Here is a 25,513-nt window from a genome sequence, read left to right as displayed (position 1 = left end):
TGTATGTTCCAGAACAAGTGTCCTCACATGGTTGGTATAATTATGTTGGTATAACTGATAAAGCTTTCTCATTTAGACAGACTTTGAGTTTGCTGGATTAAGATCTCTGCTCTGATTTCAGAATTTTCCATTGTTATGAGCCAGAAGGAACCATGCTTAATTTTCAGATCCCAGGTTGAATTCTTATTGTTAGCAGTTGGAAGAACATATCTTTGCTTTTATATTGAGCTGTCTTTTGGACTAGAATCATGGAGTGAGAGTAGATATTGAATGCTACAATGTCTGTCTTTGACCGTCACTTGTCATAGTAAAGACAATCTTTAAATTTTACAGAAATTATTGGTTGGAGTGCTTCTTTGCCTCACCCCCCACTTATGAAGGGAATTTTCTACTCTTTAATCATAAGTAGATTTTTCAAGCTCTGCCCACGTTGATTACATAAACAATTTGTCATAAACAAAGTTAATAGCATGTTATCACTCTTTAGTGTACAATACCCAAACATGAGTTAAATGGAATTCAGGAAGCCAGGGGTGTATGTCCCGCAGGTGGTACTGGATAAGATGCAAAATCATCCTGCAGTGTCAGCTGGCTTTTAAAGGGACTGCACTACAGTTAGCTGGTGTTCAATAGCTCGCTCAAAGCAGAGGAACTTACTAGCAGGGTTTCAGAAGATTGTGCTCCAGAACTGAGAGTACTCTTTTAAAAACCTGCTTGTTAACTCACATTTTCATCCTAAACATGTTTATCTGAATTTTATGGCTGCTCCTCAAGACCTTTGAATCAAGTGTGCTGTATTCACTATTAAAATCAATATTTTCTCATGCAAATGCTAATAGAATAATTGGATAGTGTGTTAATGTTCCTATTAATAGTGTTTACACTAATGTAGTATTTCATTATGACCTGTAAGTATTCAGAACACTTTTATGTAAAATATCATTAAACATGTGCATGACCATTTGACTAGACCTGTGGGTTGACCAAGGAATCAGGATAATAGGACAAATGAAGTGAGGTCCACCACTCAACTTGATGGCATTTCTGCCTGTATGTATGTAATGTGATAACTTTTGAAAACTGCAGCTAATCAGTTGCAAACATTCAGGGAAATGTTTTGATATCAATGGGCAGAACCCTATTGATTTCGGGGAAAATTGGAAGAGCCACTAAAATCAGGCTCACTAAATTCAAGATACAGTGGTGACACACCGACCTCATAGAGGACAGTGGGGAGGGAAGTAAAGTTTCTATGGAGATGAGCATGAGGTTGGGATCTCAGGGTTAGGGATGAGGGTGGGGTTAGGGTACTAGAGAACTTCCTTTGCCTAGAGCACCAAAAGGAGATACTGGGCCTGATTTTAGTGGAAATCAGGATGCTTGGAAGCCTTTCATCCCCTGATCTGGCCAGCACGCCCCTTGCCATGACTCTTACCCCTGTATTCTGAATGACCAAATGGCGACACAGGGGTGAGGGGCCTGGTCATAGTGGAGGTGAAGGACCCTGCTAGATGTACAGTTCCACCGACATAAGCAATGAAGTGTGTGACCCTCTAGTTTAATCTGACGTAACCTAGCAGCCTGAAATTTCCAAAAGAGTAACACTTTTCATTACATTGAACTGAAATGTATTTGAAAATAGATATATTATAGTTAGATGTAGATACTGTAGGTACTGCTGCTGATGGGAATTTTGCTTTTAAAAAAAAAGTGATGTCATTTGCAGTAGTTGGGACCCTAATGTCAAACTGTGCTAACAAGTTTTTTAAATTACTTTGCCTTCTGATTGTTAAATTAGTATTACTTTACTATGTAATTTTTAAGTTTATAGTCAAGAGTTAACCAGTTTCTAGCCTGTTTTCGTAATCTTTAAGGACTTGTTACACTGTCCATGTAATTTTTTAATTTTTTTAGAACAATAGTCACCAACAATAGTAGCCTAAGAAAAGTTGAGTATACTTGAAAATACATTTAATTATATTTCATAGCTAATGTGCTGAGAGTCTTACTTTTTGACAGAGTTCTGAACAAAACTTCTCTCCTTTTTATGGAGAGAAGTAAACAATTTTGCTCAAGGTTATGTAATAAAGTTCATTAATTTTGATAATATTGTACAGTGCTCTCTGGCTTCCCAGTCTATTTTTTGCACTTGTAACTGACTGACTAAATTTGTTCTGTAATCTCCGATTTAGGAATATTTTTAATTTGGGGAGTAAAATCTATTTTGTGAACTAAAATACTAAATTAAATCTATTTTGTGAACTAAATTAACTAAAATACAGTTAATATTTAATATAATAGTTGATAAGTGAGTCTGCATACTAAAAAAAAAAAAAATCAAATTCATATATGGCCAAATTGTGTAAAAACATTTATAATTGTTTAAAAATATCCCAAATAGTAATTCCTTTATTTTACTTAAGCGGATAGTATAGATCCTTCCATGTTAGAAGTTTATAGTTAGTTTTCTTTTTATTTAAAAGTGAAGTTAAATGTGTCTTGTCTTAGACTGTGTGGGTGAGAAGGAAGGAGTATAATCTTTTGAAACAAGGGTAATCCTGCAATCTCCTCACATGTAGAACTACTAGTGACCAAAAGTGGGAATTAACTTGTGGAATTGACTGCTGGATCAGGTCTGAAGTAACCAATAATCTTGTGTATTTGCACATATAGTGGGTAATTAACATTTCTCATTAAAACACAGTTTGTCTGTGAAGCTTTTCAGTTTTATAGCATCAAAGAGAAAAGGGTGTATAAAATCAAAACAAAAATACAATCTTACACCCCTGTGAAGTTGCTCCTTCATCTGGGCTTTGTGTGTCTACTGTTTTCTGTATGATTTATGTTGTAAACTCCTCAGTGCAGAGAACCCTTGCACTGTGTCCTGTAGAGCATTTAGCATGCTTTTGTCACTCAAATGGTGTTCAGGTTCTCAATGTTTAGTGATGCCTACCAAAACATGTTTGCAAGGGTTTATCCATGCTAGGAAGTTGTAACAGTTTAACTATGGCAGTATAGTTAAAGTAATATAAACCTCCTCTAACCCCCCCCCCCCAACCCAGTGTGGACATAATTATGTTTCTATAAAGGTGCTTTATACCTGGATGGCTGGTCCTGTACTGGAAGGGGGATAACTATACTGATATAAATGCTTTTACCCGTAATTATTTTGGTCAAAAAGTCAGACCCTTAGCCAAAATAATTATACCAGTAAATCTTTTCAGCATAGACCAGGCATAAGATTCCAAGGTAGGAAGAAGTGTGTGCTGCTTAGCTCTCTTTTCTGAAATTTCATTAAACTAATTTGCTCTTTGAGTAATCGGAGCAACACATTTTGTAATAGTAATATCTCAACACTCAACACATTGAGGCCATCCTGTTCTAAACACCTATTTTTACTTCTTCATAATGGTTTCAACAACTTCCCTTTTGGACTAAAACCTCTCTTTATTAGCCCAAATCTAACATTTTTTTACATGGAACAGTTTCAGTAAATTTGAGTGAGCTTTTTAAAGTGTGTGTGTGTGTGTGTGTAGAATCTTGTTTAAACAAAAATTAAGGTGTTTTTTGTTGCAGATACCTGAAAGTACATTGGTTATTAAAATTAAAGTTGCTGTGGACTGAGTTTTCTATAATTACACTTGCCTAGGAAATTAATAGAAATTTAGTTCATAATTAAAATTATAAGAAATTTTAAAATAATGGTCTGGCCATGCAAGTACTCAATTTTTCTTAATGTTTTTGAACACCCTTGTTTGCATCTTAATTCTGTGCATTCAAATATTCTGTTAGTATTATATATATTAGTAAAAATGACATTCCATTTACTGACTGAGCTGTTTTTTGTTGAAGTGTGAAAGGAATCTCACTTATTTTTTCCAAGAAAGGCATGTACTCTTCTATGCTTTCATAACTGTAAAATTTTAATCTGACTTTTTGAAGCTTCCTATAAAAAAAATCTCCTTTGGGCTGAGATTAATTATGTGAAAATTGAGAAAACCATAAGAAAGAAAAATAGTGATTAGATTGAAAAAACTGTTTGGTCTGTTTTATAGCAGTGGTGTCCTTCATACAGGTCCTTTCTTCACTAGGAAGACAAGGGGTATGTTTAGCACATATGTTAACTAACACACGTTAAAATCTTAGTGTCAATAAATTAAGTTATAGTTTTAAATGTGTTAACTGGTTAAGGTAAGCCTTAGGTTCCCCCTATGCTTTAACTTCATCAGTTCAACATGTGTTTGTTAATTAGCATGTGTTAGTTAACATAAGAACATAAAAATGGCCATATTGGGTCAGACCAAAGGTCCATCTAGCCCAGTATCCTGTCTTCCGACAGTGGCCAATGCCAGGTGCCCCTGGGAATGACAGAACGGGTTTAGACCCCATATTTTATATGTATAGTTGGAATTATGCTTTCCAATGTGCATTACTTTGCATTTATCAACATTGAATTTCATCTGCCATTTTGTTGCCCAGTCACCCAGTTTTGAGAGATCCCTTCGTAGCTCTTCGCTGTCTGCTATGGACTTAACTAAGTTGAGCAATTTTGTATCATCTGCAAATTTTGCCACCTCACTGTTTACCCATTTTTCCAGATCATTTATGAATATATTGAATAGGACTGGTCCCAATACAGACCCCTGGGGGACACCACTATTTGCCTCTCTTCATTCTGAAAACTGACCATTTATTCCTATTCTTTGTTTCCTATCTTTTAACCAGTTACCAATCCATCAGCGGACCTTCCCTCTTATCCCATGACAGCTTACTTTGCTATAAGAGCCTTTGGTGAGGGACCTTGTCAAAGGCTTTCTGAAAATCTAAGTACATTATATCCACTGGAACCCCCTTGTCCACATGCTTATTGACCCACTCGGAGATTTATAGTAGATTGGTGAGGCATGATTTCTCTTTACAAAACCTATGTTGACTCTTCCCCAACAAATTATATTCATCTGTGTGTCTGACAATTTTGTTCTGTACTATAGTTTCAACCAGTTTGCCTGATACTGAAATCAGGCTTACTGGCCTGTAATTGCCGGGATCACCTCTGAAGTTCTTTTTTAAAATCGGCATCACATTAGCTATTCTTCAGTCATTTGGTACAGAAGCTGATTTAAGGTTACAGACTACAGTTAATAGTTCTGCAGTTTCACATTTGAGTTCCTTCAGAACTCTTGGGTGAATACCATCTGGTCCTGGTGACTTATTACTGTTTAGTTTATCAATTTATCCAAAACCACCTCTAATGACACCTCAATCTGGGACAGTTCCTCAGTTACCTAAAAAGAATGGCTCAGGTTTGGGAATCTCCCTCACATCCTCAGCCATGAAGACTGATGCAGAGAATTCATTTAGTTTCTCCACAATGGCCTTATCGTCCTTGAGTGTTCCTTTAGCATCTCGATTGTCCAGTGGCCCCACTGGTTGTTTTAGGAGGCTTCCTTGCTTCTGATGTACTTAAAAAAATGTTGCTATTACTTTTTGAGTCTTTGGCTAGCTGTTCTTCAAATTCTTTTTTGGCCTTCCTAATTATATTTTTATATTTAATTTGCCAGAGTTTATGCTCCTTTCTATTTCCCTCACTAGGATTTAACTCCCACTTTTTAAAGGATGCTTTTTTGCCTCTCACTGCTTCTTTTACTTTGTTGTTTAGCCACGCTGGCACTTTTTTGGTTCTCTCACTGTGTTTTTTAATCCAGGGTATACATTTAAGTTGAGCCTCTATTATGGTGTCTTTAAAAAGTTTCTATGCAGCTTGCAGGAATTTCACTTTTGGCACTGTACCTTTTAATTTCTGTTTAACTTCCTCATTTTTGTGTAGTCCTCCTTTCTGAAATTAAATGCTACAGTGTTGGGCTGCTGTGGTGATTTCCCTGCCACAGGGATGTTAAATTTAATTATATTACGGTCACTATTACCAAGCGGTCCAGCTATATTCACCTCTTCGACCAGATCCGTGCTCCACTTAATTTAGTCCTAAGAATTGCCTCTCCTTTTGTGGGTTCCAGGATTAGTTGCTCCAAAAAGCAGTCATTTAAGGTGTCAAGAACCTCTATCTTTTTATCTCTGCATCCCGTCATGAGGTGACATGTACCTAGTCAGTATGGGGATAGTTGAAATCCCCCATTATTATTGAGTTTTTTATTTTAATAGCCTCTCTAATCTCCCTGAGCATTTCACAGTGACTATCACCATCCTGGTCAGGTGATCGGTAATATATCCCTACTGCTATGTTGTTGTTGTTAGAGCATGTAATTACTATCCATAGGGATTCTATGGTACAGTTTGGCTCATTTAAGATTTTTACTTCATTTGATTCTACTCTTTTTCACATATAGTGCCACTCCCACACCAACACAACCTGTTCTCTCCTTCTGAAATATTTTGTACCCTGATATTACTGTGTCCCATTGATTATCCTCATTCCACCAAGTTTCTGCGATAGCTATTATATCAATATCCTCATTTAAAATTAGGCACTCTAGTTCACCCATCTTATTATTTGGACTTCTAGCATTGGCATATAAGCACTTTAAAAACTTGTCACTTTCTGGTTCTCTATCATTACATGATGTAATTGAATGGTACTTTTTTTCATTTGACTGTTTCTCATAAGATCCTACCTGTATTTTATCATCTTCCATCCTCTCCTCCTCTCTAGGACATAAAGAATCTCCATTAATAGATCCTCTCCTAAGGGATGTCGCTGTCCGAACCATGTGCTCCTCTGCACCTGTAAGCTTTCCCCCAGCCCTTAGTTTAAAAACTGCTCTACAACCTTTTTAATTTCAAATGCCAGCAGTCTTGTTCCATTTTGGTTTAGATGTAACCCATCCTTCCTATATAGGCGTCCCCTTTCCCCCAAATTTCCCCAGTTCTTAATAAATCTAAACCCCTCCTACCTACACCATCGTCTACCAGGGGTCTCAAACTCAAATGACCACGAGGGCCACATGAGGACTAGTACATTGGCCCGAGGGCCCCATTTACTGACACCTCCCCCCCTCGGCCCCGCCCCCACTCCACCCCTTCCACGAGGCCCCACTCCTGCCCCACCCCTGCCCTGCTTCTTCCCACCCCTTCCCTACCCCCATTCCAACCCCTTCCCTGAAATCCCCACCCCAACGCTGCCCGCGGTTCCCCATTCACAGCCAATGGGAGCTGTTGGGGGCGGTGCCTGAAGCAACAGCCACACACACCCCTGCGCCCCTCCTTCCCCAGGTTCCGTCAGCTTCCCAGAGCAGCGCAGGGCAGGGCAGGCAGGCAGGTAGCCTGCCCTGCCCCCAGTGCACGTTGGGCCGGAGCTGCTCTAGGTAAACGCTGGGGGGAGGGTGGTGGGGCTGTGAGGAGCTCGCGGGTCGCAGAAAATAACCCCGCGGGCCACATGCGGCCCCCGGGCCATGTGTTTTGAGACCCCTGGTCTAATCCACTCATTGAGACACTGGAGTTGGGGAAATCCACCCACAGGGGTTGCTGTGATGCAAGAGTGTAGTGTCATTAATTGCGTCCTGCTGTGCAGGACTGTGCCTCTGGGCAATATGCAGGACATAGTGGATGGTTTTGCAGCAGTGGGCATGCATATCCCTATTTTGGCACCAGACCATGTTGCCATAGAGTACATCAACAGAAAGAGCTACTTTTCTATGATACTGCAAGTGCTTGTGGATCACTGAGGATGTTTTACTGACATCAACGTGGGCTGGTCAGGGAAGGTTCACGATGCAAGCATCTTTAAGAACACAGACCTGTTCAGAAAGATACAAGCAGGGACTTTCTTCACAGAGCACAAGATTACCATTGGGGATGTTGAAATGCCAGTAGTGATCCTGGGAGACCCAGCCTACCCCTTACTTTGGTGGCTCATGAAGCTGTACACTTGCCACCTTGACAGCACCAAGGAGCACTTCAAGTGCAGGCTCAGCATATGCAGAATGACAGTTGAGTGCGCCTTTGGCCATTTGAAAGGTCGCTGGCACGATCTACTCATGAGATTGCACCTCAGTGAAAAAAATCCCAGTGATTATAGCTGCCTGCTGTGTCCTGCATAATATCTGTGAAGCAAAGGGGGAAGAGTTTCTGCCAGGGTGGAGGTGGAATGGCTGTCTGCAGATTTTGAGTAGCCGGATACCAGGGCTAAAGGAAGAGCTCAACATAGAGCTGTTCGGCTCTGGCAGGCTTTGAAAGACCATTTTAATAGTGAGCCACGGTAATGTGTGCTGCTGTAGTGTGCTCTGCCAGGCATTGCTTTTTTGTACCCTCGGTATGAACCTTGAGATGAGTGCTGAAAGTGAAGTAATATAACATTGCAAATACACCTATTACTATTATCTGTGAATGATGTCAGCCCCAGCCAGCATATGTTGTGAACTAAGAACGATCAATTAAGTTTCAATAAATAAACTTTTATTCCAAACCCATGCCAACAGACACATTTATAACTGAATGAAACTTTATAAATACGGGGAAAAGAACATTTGAAGGGGGAAAAAAACAATCATTTCCATTTCACAAACACATACACTGATGTGCGAGAGACATGGTTGGTGTATGTGCAGCTGTGATAGCCTGTACTCTGCTCCGGGCGAGTGGTAGGGATAGTGCAGCAGCCCTGGACGCCATGTGGAATGTGGGGGGTTGTAGGGAGGTCCTGGAATCCAATTCTCTCTGGGGTGCAGAGGGAGGCGAGCACGGGACTGTTGAACCTGATGTCAATTAGAGTCTCCAGCATGCTTTTCAGCTGCCTGAGAAGTGCTAGCATCTCCTGCTGCATGTCTCTCTCCTTTGCCTATGCGTTTTTCCTGTCCGCTCTGTCCCTGTCCATGCTGTTTGCGGGGGTGATCCTCCAAGTCCTGTGCTCGGTATCCAAAGCAGCAGAGGCTTGCAGGATCTCTTGGAACATGTCCTCTTCGTTCTTCTCCTTATTTGGCTGAGCTGCTTCGTTGATGTGGATAGAGAGACCCTCAAGGCCACATTTCCAGCTGCAAAAGATACAATGCACTGAGGTACTATTGTGAGTGTATTCACAAGATAAATGGAAACTTGATATACTGAACTCACTCCCCTTGACCCACATAACTTGCAAGCAGCATGTTCTCACTTCTCTGTGGGATTCATAGAGCACGGCAGTAGTCCCAGCGATGGTGGGTATGGCTGGGGGGAAGGGGTGAGTTGGGATCATAAGGTGGGGGGACTAACTCTCACGTATGAGTATATGTGTATAGCGCAATGGTTCTCAATCTGTGGCCCATGGGCTGCTTGCGGCCCAATCAGCATATAGCTGCAGCCCATATGACCGCAGGGCCATGTATTGTGTGGATGTGGCCCACATAACACAGCTGCATATGTGGCTCACTGGTAAATAGGTTGAGAACCACTGGTATAGGGCAATTGAACTGAATACTGGCACTGTTTTCCACAGGCAGTAGTAATTTTAGTTGGTATCTCACTCCTGAGGATAACCAAGGCTGAAAGAGAACAAGTCCTGCAGGACAGGGCCATATGCTGCTAGCCTATGTGCTGTAGTGGTGCCTGCTGAAGTAATTGCTGAGTGCCATGGGAAAGTGTCATACGGTGGTGGAAGAAATAAGGCAGCCCTCCCCAGAAACCTTCGGCAGAAGATGGCAGACTAGCTCCAGGAAAACTTCCTCAAGATCTCTATGGAGGATTCACGGGACATCCCAGTTCACATAAACAAACTGTTCTGCAGGGCCTCTTCTGCCTAACTGTACAGGGGGAAGGAGAAGCAAATCGCAACTGTACCTCTATTGGTTCTTTCACTACCTCTTCTAGCATAAGTTAAAAAAGAGTAAATCAACAGATGTGTCCCTGCAATTTAAAAAAAACCTGCATACTTACCAGAGGTTCCTTACCCTGCATCAGGCTTTTTCATGCTGGACTGTAGGGACTGGCTGGACTGTCCAGGAGTAAAAAAACAGGTCCTGGCTTGCTGCGCTACTGGCTCCCCCAGTGGCCTTTTCCCCATCCTCCTCATCACTGTTTGCATTGGGGGCCTGTGACTCCTGCTCCCCCTAAATATCCGTGGTCTCTTGGCAATGGTGGTGGGGTCTCCGCTGAGGATGGCATGCAGCTTTTTGTAAAAGTGACATGTCTGTGCTCTGTACCAGATCGACTGTTAGCCTTCCTTGCCTTCTAGTATGTCTGCTGCAGCTCCTTGGCTTTCACGAGGGACTGCTGCAGGTCCTTCTTGTAGCCCTTCTCCTCCATGCCCCAAGCAAACTCCTCATAGATATCAAGGTTTCCATGGCTGGATCAGAGCTGTGCCTATACAGCGTCTTCTCTCCACAGACCCAGGAGATCCAGCACCTCCTGCGTACTCCAGCAAGAGCGTGTCTGCCGTGTGGTCAGCTGGGCAGTGCTCTCCAAGCCAAGCAAACAGGAAATGCAATTTGAACATTTTGTGGTGTTTTAACGGGGAGGGATGTGTACCTGGCTGCTGGACTGCTGAGTTCAAAATGGGTACCAGAGCAGTCAAGGTGGGGCATCGTGGGACACCTCCTGGAAGCCACTGAAGTCAATGTAAGTAATGCAGTGTCTGCACTGAAACTGCATCGACCTAACTATGTTGACCTAAATGCTACGCCTCACATGGAGGTGAAGTTAAGTCGGTGTAGTGGGTGAGTTATATTGGCAGGAGTGACATTTTAGTGTAGATGCTTAGAGAGTTAGCTGCCTTGTATTGACCTAACTCTGTAGCACAGACCAGAGCTCAGAATTTACAGGTTGTCAGCCAGTGTCCCCTCTAATTTTTCCCACACATGTGCAGAATGAATTTTGTTATGTGCACTAATATGGAGGTGATGTGTGACACATAACTTTCATATTGGTACACACAACAAAATTCATATGGTGGGGCCGAGGGGTGCAGTGTGTGGGAGAGGGCTGAGGGCTGGGGCAGAGAGTTGGAGTGCAGGGGTGTGAGGCCTCCGGCTGGGGATGTGGGGTTGGGGATGATGGCCTCAGGGCTGGGGCAGAGGTTTGGGATGCGAGGGTCGGGTGAGGGCTCCAGGGTGGGGCCGGGAATGAGGGGCTCAGGTCTGGGGCAGAGCGTTGGGGAGCCAGGGGGTGAGTGCTCCAGCTGGGGGTGTGGGTTCTGGGGTGGGGATGAGAGGTTTGGGGTGCAGGAGGGTGCTCTGGGGCTATGGCAGGGAGAGAGGACTCTCCACAGCACTCTCTCCCCATATCAGCTCCGGGGTTGGGAGGGGAGAGGTGTGTCTCCCCGCCACAGCAGCTCCGGGGCAGGGGCCGTGGGATAGGCTCCCCAAGCTGGGCAGGTCCTGGTCGGGTGGTTCCCTGGGCACCTGCGTGGTGTTAAATAGGCTGCTGCGCAGCCATGCAGCTTACAGGGAACTTAGGTTTTCACAGAACTTGGTCCCGTTGTGTGTCAGCCCTGGTCTACACTACAACTGTATGTCCGTATAACTACATCACTCAGGTGTGGGGATTTTCCACAAATCTGAACGATGTAAACTGACCTAACCCCTGGTGTAGACAGTGCTGTGTCAATGGGAGGGCTTCTCTCATTGATGTAGTACTGCCTCAGGGGGAGGTGGAGTACCTATACTGTCAGGAGAAGTTTTCCCGTTGGCGGAGGTAGTGTCTTCAGTAAGGGCTATAGTGGCACAGCTGCACTGTAAGTGGAGACAAACCCTCAAAGTACACAAGGCCCTTTGCGTAAGGAGAGAGACAGTCTTTGATAGCTAGGATCCAGATTGAATAAGGATTTATTAAAGGAACAACTTGAATGTGACAGGAGAACTAAGATTTCTACTAATATTTTAAACTTCTGTCATTTTTTCATTTCCTTTGTTCCTCTCTAGGCTCCTTCCAAGTCTCCCTTATAACTGTTTTTTGAATCCTTATGTTTGTCTTCATGCCATACTCCATGCCACCCCTTATGCTTGGAACAGTCTTCCTTAGCTCACATCCTTTAGTAAATGGTTCAGAAAAAAAATTTTATTTCACAAAGTCTTTCAAAACTAGCCTCCAGCAACCTGCCTACATTGCCTCAAGTCTTAGTGGCAGCAAGGTACAATATGTATGTGACTGTAGTAGACTAAACTTAATTGTACTTGAGGCTATGACTGTCTCCCGAGGCTTGTATAATATTGAACAGCGTATTGGTACTTGATTTTATATCTAATGGGAGTGATGGATTTCCCCCCCACACACACACACTTTCATGTTTTCTTGAAACATTAGCATGCCAGGTTTTAGTCCAAATTAACAGAGAAAAGAAAAATACAATACAGTAGAACCCCGTTTATCCAAGGCTCCATTATCTGGCTCTCTGTACTAACTGAAGTGGGGCTTTCAGCCCTGGGTAGTGGGGCTTGGGCTGTCAACCCCAGGTGACGGGGCTCAGGGCTAAAGCTCTTTGCCTATTCTTCGGATTATCTGAATTTTTATCTAATCTGGCCTAAGTCCCAATTAGATTGGATAAAGGGGGTTCCACAGTATTAATTTTACTATTGCATCATGTACAACTCACTATTATGACTACGTACAGAGGCCTCAAACTAAAGAGAAGCATCTTTTACTCAGCATTTGACTTAAATGTTATCCTTCTTCTGGCTGTAAAAGAAAATATTATAAGAAGGGAGAGCATCCTTATAGGAAACTGTTTTTAATAGTCATCAATTTATGAAAGGTTCTCTGAACCTGAGACTTCGAGGCCATAAGCAAGGTGCCATGTTGTTGGATGTTCACAGAAACTAAACTTCCTTCTCTAAGACCTGGCAGTTTTAGTATAATCAAATTTTAGATCTTTCTTGAAACAGCTTACCTGATGAAAGTACAGTAACTCCCCACTTAATGTCCTCTCGCTTAACGTTGTTCCGATGTTCCGTCCCTGCTCCATTACAGAACATGCTCGTTTAAAGTTGTGCAATGCTCCGCTATAACGTCGTTTGGCCACCTGCTTTGTCCACGGCTGGCAGCCTCCCTATCAGTTCCCCTATGCCTCTCCCCCAGTGCCTGCTGGCGGACCCCGCGGATCAGCGCCTTCCCCATGCTTCCCCCACCTCCTGCCCACAGCAATCAGCTGGTTTGCGGTGTTCAGGAGGCAGGGGGAAGGCACTGATCCGCGGGGTCTGCCAGCGGGCGGGAGGCGCTGGGTGAGGGGGTATAGGGGGGCTGATGGGGCGGGCGGGTGTCAGCCTATTTAATACCTGTATTAAATTGCTTGTTTAAAATTGTTTAAAATGTATATGATGCCTTTTGTCTGGCCAAAAAAAAAAAAAAAATCCCTGGAATCTAACCCCCCCCCTATTTACATTAATTCTTATGGGGAAATTGGATTCGCTTAACATAGTTTCGTTTAAAGTCACATTTTCAGGAACATAACTATAACGTTAAGTGAGGAGTTACTGCACTACTTATGATCTAACAAACTTTCTCTTTTGGAAGATAGAAAAAAGGGAAGATATATTTTTCATAGAAATTACTGGGTCATTACTTTCATTCAACCTGCAGTTTTCTTATTACAAGTGAAGAACAGCACATTTAGCAATGTTGTATATATCTTAGCATGTTTTATTCCTATTTCTTGTTAAACTTATATCTTATGTATGTGGCAAAAGGCAAAGGCTCTAGTGCATCTGTTGCTTTCTTTGGAAGGAAGGGGAAGGAGCAGGTGTGTCCAAATGAAGATGAAGAGATGAGTGTCCAGTGGTTTCCTGTGCACCCAGGAATGTGGTGTGCTGCATAAGGAGTGTCCTTTAAGTTGTAGAAGAGTGGTGCGGCGCAGAGGTTCCTCACTTGGTGAGGAGCAAACAAAAACTAATCTAAAGTGCCTGTTTTGGGGGAGTGAGAGTGGGGCAATGATGAGAGAGAGGAACTGGTATTTTTCATTCTTGGGTGAGCAGATGATATTGAGGAAACTTTTCAGACCATATTCAGTAAGTTCTGCTGAAATCTTAGCATGTACCCTCTAAACATGTTTGTCACTTACCTTATTTTTAAATTTCCCCCCAAAATGTTCAAAGGCTGTACTCTTCGAGAACTAAGGCATTGCCAAATTTTAAAGCCCAGCTGATTTTATTGTGGCCATGCATGTTTATATAGATAACTCATATATAGTTTATGTTCATATATGTGTGTGTGTCTAAAAAATTTTCTAGTAGGCACTTACTGTAAAGCAAAAAAAAAGTAAATATGAAGAAAAGTGTCATTTCTAGTGAAAGATACCTCTGTTTAAAAAGACATGGAGAAAAAATGTTATGCACGGAACCTGGAAATAGCAAATAGCACAGTTTTGTTGAAATGAAAAACTCTAGTTCTGTAGAGTTAGGGGCATTTCTATAGATGGAGTTTTTCAGGAAAAGTTTTTCAGATTCACACCCTACCTTCATCTGTAGACAAGCACTTAGTTACTTTGTGTGCTCCATATATGTACACCGATGTTTGGCGTGAATGTTCAAAGTAGCATGCAAAGATATAGGTGAGTTACAGAACTTGTTTTGACCTCAATGGAAGACATAGTTAAATCTGTACACTATCTTGAAAATTTGTCATTCTTTACTATTGAGTAGATGTTCTTCATTATCATATCAAAGCATATTGGACAATTTGAACAATTAGGGCAGAATTTTGACCTTCGTGTGAATTTTGAATGAGTTTGTTGCTCTGGGAACAAGAGTAGCATAATGTTGAACTTTTATGTCACTCTTGGCAAACAGTAGTTATTTAAAAATAAATGGAAGATCAGTTCTAGCTCAACCCACACCGTTCTACTTATCTGCGTGCTGTCATCATCCAGTAATAAACTTGTAATATGTTATATAGGGGCATGGCTGATGTGCAGGTTTTTTCCAGTCAACTTTAATGTCCAAAATGGGTATTAATTAATGCAAATTCTCATTGTAATTAAAAATCTTATAAACTTCGTAATACAAATTTTTGTAAACTCAGTACAACCAGGTATAATGTCACCACTGGTTCTGCTGGTGGGCTTTTACATGGTGGAATTGCTCAGTTATACTTCATGAGCTAAACATTTGTGTGTTCTTTCTAATGCTGATCACCAGGCACACCACATTGGGCTTGCTCTGACGTTTAACACTAGTTATTTCTGATATCGTGTTAGAGCTTGGAAATGTACTGTTAAAAATTACTTATATAGGCCACTTACAAACAAAGTAGAAACACTATAAGTGTCTCAAAGTTGTTGATCCATTAGTTTTCCCTATGTTTTAATAGCTATTTGTAATTACACCTCTACCCCGATACAACACAAATTCGTATATAACACGGTAAAGCAGTGTTCCCGGGGGGCGGGGGAAGCACGCTCCAGTGGATCAAAACAAGTTTGATATAACACGGTTTCACCTATAACGCGGTAAGATTTTTTGGCTCCCGAGGACAGCATTATATTGAGATAGAGATGTATTAAATTTGTCAGCACTTTCGTGGTACATCTATGTTTTTAGGCTTTGGGATGTAGGTTTGGTCTGAAGGAAACTTGCTAGTAAAATTTCTTGAAGTATGGGCTTTAAGTGTGTGAATATATAGTTTTCATTCAGCACTTTAAAAAAATGATGTGTGTGTGTCTGGGGAGGGAGGAAAGAGAAATGTTATTATTGAACATAATCCCATTGTATTAGTATGTTTTTGTGTTAGTGGCAAGTGTTGCAGAACTTGCATTTCATGGCTTTTTCCCCTTTCATCTTCTGTCAATAATTTGGCATAAGATTAATACATCTTTTTAAAGACACTGACTTTGTTTCTGCTTTGGAGTTGACCCAAAATGTTTTCTTGTTGTTGGGGTTTTTGTTTTTGTTTTGATCAACTCTAGCCACAGCAAGGACTGATTTGTTTAAATTGTGTTAAGTTTAGGTTTTGTTTAGCTCAGATTAATGCTATAAAATATCTGCAGAAGTAGTTTTGGGGAATTACAATATTGTAGGGACACAATTATTGTAAGAATTGTTACAGTGCTTATGCTGAACTCTTAAGAGTTTTCTTGATACTACAGTAGATCAATAATTTAAGTCTGGAAAAAGTGTACTATATTCTGAGTTTGTCAAATATAGATTGATATAATTGTATATGTCCTTCTAACCAAGATGTATCCATAATTTATTGTATGTCAAAACACAAATGTGTCTTTATTTTTTGTAAAATTACATTTCTGTTAGATTCACACCCTGCTAACAAATTATGGTTGTAAAGCAGGGATGATATAAAATCTTGCTGTATTTCTGTGGGCAATTCAGATCATGTCTGGATCCTATTAATGAATTCTGATCAGTTAACAGAGTCTGGGCCTGATTCTTATGTAAATATGGGATATAATTCAGCATAATTTTTTCAAAGAGGTTACTAATTTTTAGTGTGGACTATTTTTACTCTCCATTGACTATAATATTACTTTGGAAGCTGGAAAAGGAAATATTCTTCCATAGCATTTTGTCTGTTCCCATTTGAGAAGCACTGAGACTTCCTATTTTGATTAGAGCTGAACCTAGTGTGCTAATGTGACTAACTCTTTATAGATTTGCAAAACATGTTTGTGTAGCAGCACAGATTCATGTGAGCACAGCTGTGGGATGAAATCTGCCATAATTAATTAACTAAGCAAGGGCCCTGGAAAAATTGTGTGGAGATGGTCTCTAACAAATAGAAGAATTAAATTTGTTTGAGACTTTCCATAGGGATCCTTTGAAGTGCTTGTTTAGAATGGTTGTATGTGGAAGTAGTCCTTAGAAATCCATTGTATTGGTTAAATGTTGGTGGTAAACTAGCAGTTGGAGCACAAAAACATTGTTACAGTGATCATAACACACTGATTGATTAAGGGTGGCTCTTTTCAGGTATCTAATTTGAATCCCAGGGTTTTCTACCAAAGATTTTAGAGGTGATTGGGGCATAGAAAGTCATCAAATGGTCTCTGAGCTTCAAAATGTGGACATTTAAAATAGTACATTCTGAAACAGTTCATTTCCTTTTGTTTCACAATCTTAACCATAGTGTTAAATGTGATTATACAGATTGTCTCTGTCAAAGATAAATGAACTGGAAAATATTAAATACAAATTGTCAGCCAAAGAAACAGATGAATATTAATCTAGAACTAAACAGTTTTTGTCTAGATATTTAACTAGACAATCCTTAGGGAAGATGATGGTCCCCTAGGCTGTCAAGAGACAGAGAAGCAGGTAAATGGAGGCAGTAGTCATCCTTGCTAAGGGCCGTCTGTGTCGTCTTTGAGAACAAATGAGAGTTGGCAGGTATTTTGAGAAGGCCAACTTTACTAAGGGCAGCCTGAGTCAAATCTTTTCAGAATCATAGGAGGTGGCAGCTAATTTAAAAGAGGGTGATTCAAGTTTCTTTGAAGGAAACCACTATTCAGTCTCTGCTGAAGGAGAAACTTTCATTCATTTATGAAGATTAATGGAAAATATTATCCTTAGTTTATTAAAAGAAATCGTTAGGAATTTATCAGATCTGTTCAACAGTTACCTCATTGCCATTTTTGTGTAAATAATGCCTGAGCTGAGATGATTTTGGATGATAAAAGATCTGACACAGAGTGCTAAATTTTTATAGCATGTGTTTTAAAATTAATTGTAACTTGTAAACAATTTAAGAATTTACAAGTAAATCTGTTAAATTCATTAAATATTTAAATACACAGAGTAGTTATTTTGGGAAAGATGTATTGTATTCTTCCTTACAGAAGTGATTGAATTCCTTCTTTTGAAATGAAAACTCAGCCTCTGCTATGGCGCTGCAGCTGGTGTCACCATCGTACCCATTTTAAGTTCTAAATAGGAATATTTGTAAATAGAAGAAAGGCATAAAATCTGTTGCATTTCTTAGTTTGGAAACTGCATGTTGGCTCAAAAAAATTATATCTTAATATCAGTTATCCTAATGTTTGTTTATTGTGGAGTTCAAAGGTTATCACATCTGATCAACTCCAAAAATCAGGAAATTGTCTAGACATCAGTGGGCAGAAGAGTATTAATTTTGGTGAGATTTGGAAAATTGGAAGGGGGAAATGGTCACATGGAGCCCCTTGCATCTGGTTAGCAGATCCAGCAGCTTCCACCAGCTCTGTAATTATCTATAGATCAAAGAACCTGCAGCTATTAATACTTTACAGCATAACTTTGCCCATCCTTTCAATATAGTTTAAAATTTCAGATTTTACTGAAATTACTTGTCTTCCAGACAAAAAGAAGAAATAAGAATAGTGAAAGGAAAGGGGGTGTTCACAGAGATCCTGAAATGGGGAAAAGGGAAGGGTGGAGGTTGCAGGAGTCTCTGAAATAGACAGGAATGGGAGAGTGGCACACAGCTTGTGGGGGGAAATGGAGGGATGCAAAGAGCCCAGGGTGTATGCAGAGAGCTCAGCCGATAGAAGCAACAAAGTGTGCGGCTCTCTAGTATTTCACCTGTAAATAATGTAGGTGTATATCTTTCCATAGGTAGTTGTTTTGTTAAAAGATTTTTTTTTTTTTGGAACACAAGTATACATTTTATTCCTGCTTCTTTCTGGGATGAAAGACAAATTTGAATAGAATGTGTATTTTTGGTTAAACTCTTTTAATAAATGATTCTGTGAAACATACATCGTACAGTATCTAAGTATGCCATTATGATAAATTGGAAATTAACCTACAGAGCTCCAAGAAAATTTGTCTTGGGAAGTGTGAAGTCGGGAAGGAGGTGACAGATAGCCAGTAGCTCCTGCACCTAAATGTTGTCTGAGAGCAGGGGTTCTTGCAACAAATTTTTGGTGGCCTCAAAGTGTGGCCACCAACTCTTGCTGGTGTGACAGTTTTTCCAAAAAAACTTAATTAGCTTTAGGAAAAACAAATAAATATGCACATATACCTGTCCAAATCATTGTAATTTATTTATGTAGGGTTTTTTTGCAGACTCCGTAACAACAACAATGTACAGTTGTCTCTATTCTTTACTAATTTATTTACTATTCTAGACAGAATAGAAACACAAATAAGATGTTTTTGATATTCTTGTCTTTTTGTTGTTCCTTTTGCCTTTTTGGTTTCTGTTTTTTAATAAATTGCTCGTTAGTAAGTCTGCTTCTGTGAAAAGTGATATATGTATATTAAGATCACTTTTCGCAGCAGCAGACTTGTTAGCTAGCTGGGAGGCAGTGAAAAGTGATATTAACAAACATACAAGTATCACTTTTCACAGCAGACTTACTCAGCCCTGGCAATCCGGGGGACAAATTAAGCCTTGGGTGGGTAGGGAGGCATTGGGGGTCAGGGGTGATGGGATGGATGGGTCATGGGGCGGGGGAGGCAGCGGGGCCCAGAGGCAATGAGTAGGATGGTGAGCCTGAAGCCCAGTGGCCGGAGCCTGCCACCACATGGCCAAAGCGTGCCACCTGCCACCCCAGGGCTGAAGCCCGAAGCTTGAGCCCCATTGCCCATGGGAAGGTGGAGAACTGACACCAGCTGTCTACTCCCCCAGCATTTGTGGCTGGGGGGGGGGGGGGGGGGGGCGCGGAGGAGGGCAGGGCCTGACCACTGAGTTGCAGACCCAGGGAAGAGGCAAATGCTTGGCCCTCCAATCACGGCCTGGGTGGCTGCGGCCGCAAGAAAAGCCTCTGGTGGCCACATTTGAGAAACGCTGAAGTCTGTGGAAAAAATGCTTTTTAACAAGACTTCCTTAAATGTTAATATTTAGGATATTGTATTGTTTTAAAAAAATAGGTCAGTATGCTATTTTTGAGAGGTCTTGCTGTATTCCAATGAAGGTAGTGATTGCTTTAAACAGAACAATACACTTCCAAGTGATATATTAAGCATCATCAAGTTAAAATTTCTGACTGAGTTTTTTTTTCTTGTCTTGTTTAAGGTATTCAGACTAAATAGCTATTTAGAGAGTTACTGTCAACTTTAAATCTAGTAAATTAAAAGTAATTTCAGATACTCTGCATACTCCTGAATACCCTTGTCTATGTTAGAGGCTCTATAAATACTACTTTGGAGAACTGTAATGCTGCATACAGTTATATTTTAAATTAAATAAAACTAACTGCAACATAGCTATCTGAAATGGGTTGTTTTTAGAAATCTGTTCTAAAAATTGAATATTTTGGGGGAAGGTGTGTATCAAACATAACTTACTCATAACTGTTTTTCTCTGTTTATTTTTAAGACGAGCAAAAATCAAATTAAAGTAGATCTTGTAGATGAGAATTTTACAGAATTAAGAGGAGAAATAGCAGGACCTCCGGACACACCATATGAAGGCAAGTAATGTTTTTGCTTATGAAATCATTGTGCACTTCAAATAATGTGTCTTGGGTTGCTTTGTTTATAAAGTCAATTTACAAAATAAAAAGAAATAAAGCGCTACATATTTTGAAACGAGCCATTAATTTATGTGGTTTTAAATTAAATATTTAAATTTAAACTTTGAAAAAGTATCAGTTACTTTTTCATGTGATTATATGTAAATTTATTTAGTCTGTAGCATAACAGACTTTACCATGCAACTTGCAAGGACTAAGCTGCAGTTTGGGCTGTGCAACAGAATTGTAAAAGATATAGTAAGAAGGATGTTTAGTTCCGCGATGCAAGATACAGTTATCATGCTTGGTAGGGATATGTAAGTTTGTAACTGTCTCTGGGATCTGGAAGCAAATGTGTATTCTAGGCCTGGAGAAACCTAGAGTACAGAATAGAGTAATTGTCCAACATGGGTTACAAAAAGTGCTGTTGTAGAGAATATGTGGTTTTTTTTTTTTAAAGGTATTTTATATTTTTTTCAACTTGTCAGGAGAGGCACCTCTCCATTAGAAGAAATTTGGAGGTCTACCTGTTTCCATAGATCCCTCTATTTAATTTTCCATTGGGGGATCTTCAGTAGTAGACTGGGTGTTTACAATTATCCTGAAAATCATATAGCCTATTCTCTAGTTTTTCTGTGTTATGAATCACAACCAAGTATATAGTTTATCAGACCATAAAAAAAAAAGATTTTGTTCCAGATATAACTGAAAATGGGATTTCACCTAGCAGTCCCAAATTGCTCAATTATCTTTACATTTGTAATGTGTGTGTATAATTCAGGTGGAGCCGGCAGTGACTCCTAAAGTTAGGGTTTGCTTGATATTTGTCAGAAGACCCTGTTTTCAGTAGCTTTGCTGAACTTTAACTGTATGTGCCAAAAATTTCTATGCCGATTGTCTGTCTCAGGCTAAACTCTGGAAAAGTTTCAGCAAAAGCAGTTCAGCTGTTTCCAAAAAAGCAAGGTTATGGGAAAGTAAGCCCTTTTGCCAATGTTAAAAACTTCTTACAAACCTTCATTGAGAAGCTCTGGTACCACCAAGATTTGAAGCAGGGACTTGAAATTTGATAGGGGTGTCATTCTGTAGTCAGACATCTGCTTTTTATCGTCCTTGTGAAAATCTTCCCAAATTTAGTGGATTTATAAGTCTCTGAAAATTGCTGTTCATACATGCTCAGTAGAGGTTTGTTAGAGGCTGGCAGCAGAAGTCTCGGAATATGCTATCTCTGAGCATGCTTTAACCCAGTATTTAGGAGGACTTTCCCTGTGCTTGCTTCTCCTTGCTGGTGGGTGCTGCTTTGGCACCAGACTGTAACTGGAAGCAGGAGTAACCTGAGTCCCAACATTCCTCTGCTCCCAAGCAAATAGCGGTGAAACCCATTAGTGAAATGTCTCATCCCTCCTGCAGTGGTTGGTCCACAGAGGATAATAGCCTGTTTTTGGTACCAGTTACGCTGCTAGCTGAAGTTGTACAAGTGTCTGTGCTATGGTTCCAAAGATTCTAGCACTGTAAGTGAGTCACATGAGGGTCAATATCATTTTACTTAATGGTATTTGTTTTTTCAAAAACTTTAAGATTTTTGTTATGTTAAAAGAATGTTAAGTTGCAAAGTCAAGCACTCAGAAGTTAGGAAATGGCAGAATGAAGGTTGCTTGTACAGCCACATAATTCATCCTCCTTGTGTGTATGCACTGTGATAGTGTTTAATAACATGATAATATACTTTTTTCCCCTACAGGATCCTACCATATCAGTATACAGAATGGATGGTGCTCAGGAAATCCATCAGGGTTGTTTTGTGATTGAGGCTGTGGCCTGTAGGACCCATTTGTTCTAGAATTTAGAAGTTTTGTAGCGACTGAGGCAAAGGACTGCAGGAAGAGAAAGGATATCTCATAGTTAAAACAGCTGAATACCAGCATGGAGAATTGGATTCTTTGCCACAGAGTTCCTATGTGATGCTGGGCAAGCCACTTAAACCAAACTTTTCACAGTTGACTACTAGTTGTGTATCCCTCACTTTCTGGATGCCCAAATTGATACTTTGGGCCTGTTTTGTAGAAGGGCAAAGCACTTGCAGCTGAAACCAAAGTCAGCAGTATCTGTGCTTTGACTGTATAAACATGCTGTAAAAATGCTGAGAACCCTGAAAAATCAGGCCGTTGGTGTCTGAAACTGGGTATCCAAAATTACAGGGCGCATATGATGATTTTGGGCTTAATCTCTGTGTCTCAGTTCCCAGTCTGTAAAATGGTGATAATGCTCCCCTATCTCATCTGGGTATTGTGAAGACAAACTTATTAGTGCTTGTGAAGCACGTGGATACCAGGATGAGGGCACTATAGAAACACCAGGAGGAAATGAGTAATTCCATATTTAGTGCAAGGTTTGGATGATGTGAGGTGTATAAGGCATGGACACATTGATGAGTTTAAAAAATATTGAATAACTACTTATTCAGTGAGCACCATACTTTTCTGGTCACTGAATAAGGCAGGAATTATGTCGATTGAAAAAAATAGCACGATCATGTAATTGGATTGTATTATAGTGTGTACTTATAAGGCGGTCAAATTAAGATTACATGAGCAACCTTAATTCTGGCATTTCCTAACTTTTGAATGCTTGAGTTTTCAAGCTGAATGTTCTTTTAACATAGTTTTATGCATTTATTAAGATTATGTATATAGACATATAGGTCTATAAATGGATATAGACAAAACAGTAACACTGCACTACTGTTTTGGGTAAACAATGAAGAATATGTAGTTGAAGCTGCAGGTGAATATCAGGTTAATCTTAAGGAGAAGTGCTTTATGACTTTTTTTTTTTTTAAATAACCACAAATGGTAAGGAGGTTTTATGTTTCTGAAAGTGGTAAATTCCTATAGAAAAGTGCTCCATAGGCCATATTGGTGTATTAGTTTAATACTGGATCCAAATGAAGCTTGCCATCTAATGAATTGCCAACACACACTTCCTTCATCATCTTCCTTTTTTTTTTAAAGGTTTCCCACCAAAATATTGACCAGCTTCAACTGTACTTAGCTTGCATAATGTTTAAAAGATCATAGCCTGAATTGGTACAGCTTCCAGTCACTTTACAAAAAAGTAGATAGCAAGAGTTCTGGAAATCCAGATTAATGGCTGGTGTGTTCTGCTTGTCCGTAGATGACACTCTAAAAATGTTCTAAAGTGGTAGTCTAAAAGCAGGTGTGTTAATGTTTTGTTTATTTTTTTTTAAATCTCTTTAATGAGAGACTGGTGAACCACAATAATAGTAATTTCATTTCTTAGTGTATGTATTTGATTTATATCAGGTGAGTGAGTACAGTAAATCTAGTAACATTAGACTTGAGGTTTGGTCTGGGCTTTAAGTGTAGGACTTCCTAATATCTGTGTACAGTAACTCCTCACTTAAAGTCGTCCCAGTTAACGTTGTTTCGTTGCTGATCAATTAGAGAACATGCTCGTTTAAAGTTGTGCAATGCTCCCTTGTAACATTGTTTGGCAGCTGCCTGCTTTGTGCACTGCTTGCAGAAAGAGCAGCCCATTGGAGCTGGCTGGTGGGGGCTTGGAACCATGGTGGACCTGCAGCCCCCCTATAGCTCCCTGCTCCCCTAAGTGCCCTGTGCAGCAGCTGCCCAGCAGGCTATCAGTTATCGGCAGTTCATCTGTCCCTCCCCCCACTGCCATGTGCTGCTCCTGCTCTCTGCCTTGGAGCTGCTCCCTGGAGCCTCCTGCTTGCTGTGCATGGGGCGGGGGGAAGGGAGGGCTAATGTCAGGGTGTCCCCCTGCTCCTGCACCCCGCTTACCCCATCCCCATAGAGTGAGGGTGGACACACGACAGGGCTCAAGACAGAGGGAGCTTGCTGGCAGCAGCTGCTGTCTCAACTTGCTGATCTACTTAAAAAGGCAATGTACTTAGAGTGCGGTCAGCCTACTTAAAGGGGCAATGCGCATCTCTCTCTCTCACTCTCACAGGGTGTGTCTCTCTGTCTGCCATGCTGTCTCCCCTCCCTCCATTTGTGCTGTCTTGTAGATTGTGAGGCTACATTAACAACAATGTGCTAACCCTTGAGGGCTCAGCCAAGTACTACTTCATCATTTAGCATAAGGCATTCCCTGGGAAATCTCCTACCCTCTGACTTCACCACCTCAACCAGGCTTCACAATCATCATTGCTGTGTACAGTATTAAATTGTTTGTTTAAAACTTATACTGTGTGTGTATGTGTATGTGTGTGTATATATATATAAGTTTTGTCTGGTGAAAAAAATTTCCCTGGAACCTAACCCCCCCCCCCCCATTTACATTAATTCTTATGGGGAAATTGGATTCGCTTAATATTGTTTTGCTTAAAGTTGCATTTTTCAGGAACATAACTACAACATTAAGCGAGTAGTTACTATAATAGAAAAAGCAAGGCTTTTGAATATTGCTTTAAGAACTTATCAAACAGTTTCAGCAGAAATATTGAGGTACATACAGAAGTTACATTTATATTACAATCTATTGCATTCCAAGACAGATGTAACAATAATTAGTGAGCAAATAAAGTTAACCTTTTATCTAGATAAATTTGTATAAAAGTTAATTTAGTTTGTAAGCTCTTTGGAGCAGGGATCTGTAATTTATTTTTGTATGTAAATGCCATGCATGCCCATGGTGATGTATAAACAGTATTCGTTTATTGTCCCCTACTGATTTAGGTATTGGGGTTATAAACTTCAGGTGGATCCTTTATTTGTATGGCAGATTAGAACATGTTACCCAAAATTGTGATAGTCCCTGTCCTTGAAGGGAATGAATCTTGCCTTTAAATTACATTTGCAACGTCTGCTGTAATATCTGTATATTGATTTGAAATCCAGACAAAATGGTATGGAGCAGCAAAAATCTTAAGAGCATTTTTGGATGTTGAAATCCAGCAGCAATCTTCTTAACAATCCTACAGAGGGAACTTTGCGCTGCCTTCTCAGATTGCTTTGCTTGAAAATCAGCCCCTATATATATATATATTTTTTTGGTCTTGCCTGTGTCTGCCTACTCCCTTCATTTGTATTTTGAGTTCATGTTTTGAGACGCAAATCAAACTTACTGTGCTGGAATCGTTGGCCAACTTTGCCTCACAGCCTGTGGTCAACATAAAGAAACAACAGGTACAGAGACGCAAGAGTAATTTGGCAAGCATTTCCGCCCTCCCCCCTGACT

The 25,513-nt window shown here is 40.4% G+C and overlaps 1 protein-coding gene across 9 annotated transcripts in view; it reads left to right on the top strand.

Moving 5' to 3' along the window:
* Window positions 1–25,513, top strand: part of UBE2K (ubiquitin conjugating enzyme E2 K) — a 63,235-nt gene that overhangs the window by 9,705 nt on the left and 28,017 nt on the right. For 4 of the 9 annotated variants that reach the window (XM_005286365.5, XM_024106708.3, XM_065598134.1 and 1 more), the window contains exon 2: window positions 20,164–20,257. The exons of 2 other annotated variants lie outside the window; for them this stretch is intronic. In XM_005286365.5, coding sequence (XP_005286422.1) covers window positions 20,164–20,257 — 94 coding nt within the window. Of the gene's footprint in view, window positions 1–4,725; window positions 4,898–6,667; window positions 6,742–20,163; window positions 20,258–25,513 lie in introns of those variants that run through there. 3 more of the 9 variants (XM_042843422.2, XM_065598132.1, XM_065598133.1) reach the window with 2 other exon arrangements.

Source organism: Chrysemys picta, chromosome 5 (genome assembly GCF_011386835.1).
Source record: "Chrysemys picta bellii isolate R12L10 chromosome 5, ASM1138683v2, whole genome shotgun sequence".
Taxonomy (NCBI): domain Eukaryota; kingdom Metazoa; phylum Chordata; order Testudines; family Emydidae; genus Chrysemys; species Chrysemys picta.
This window is presented reverse-complemented; position numbering and strand designations above follow the sequence as displayed.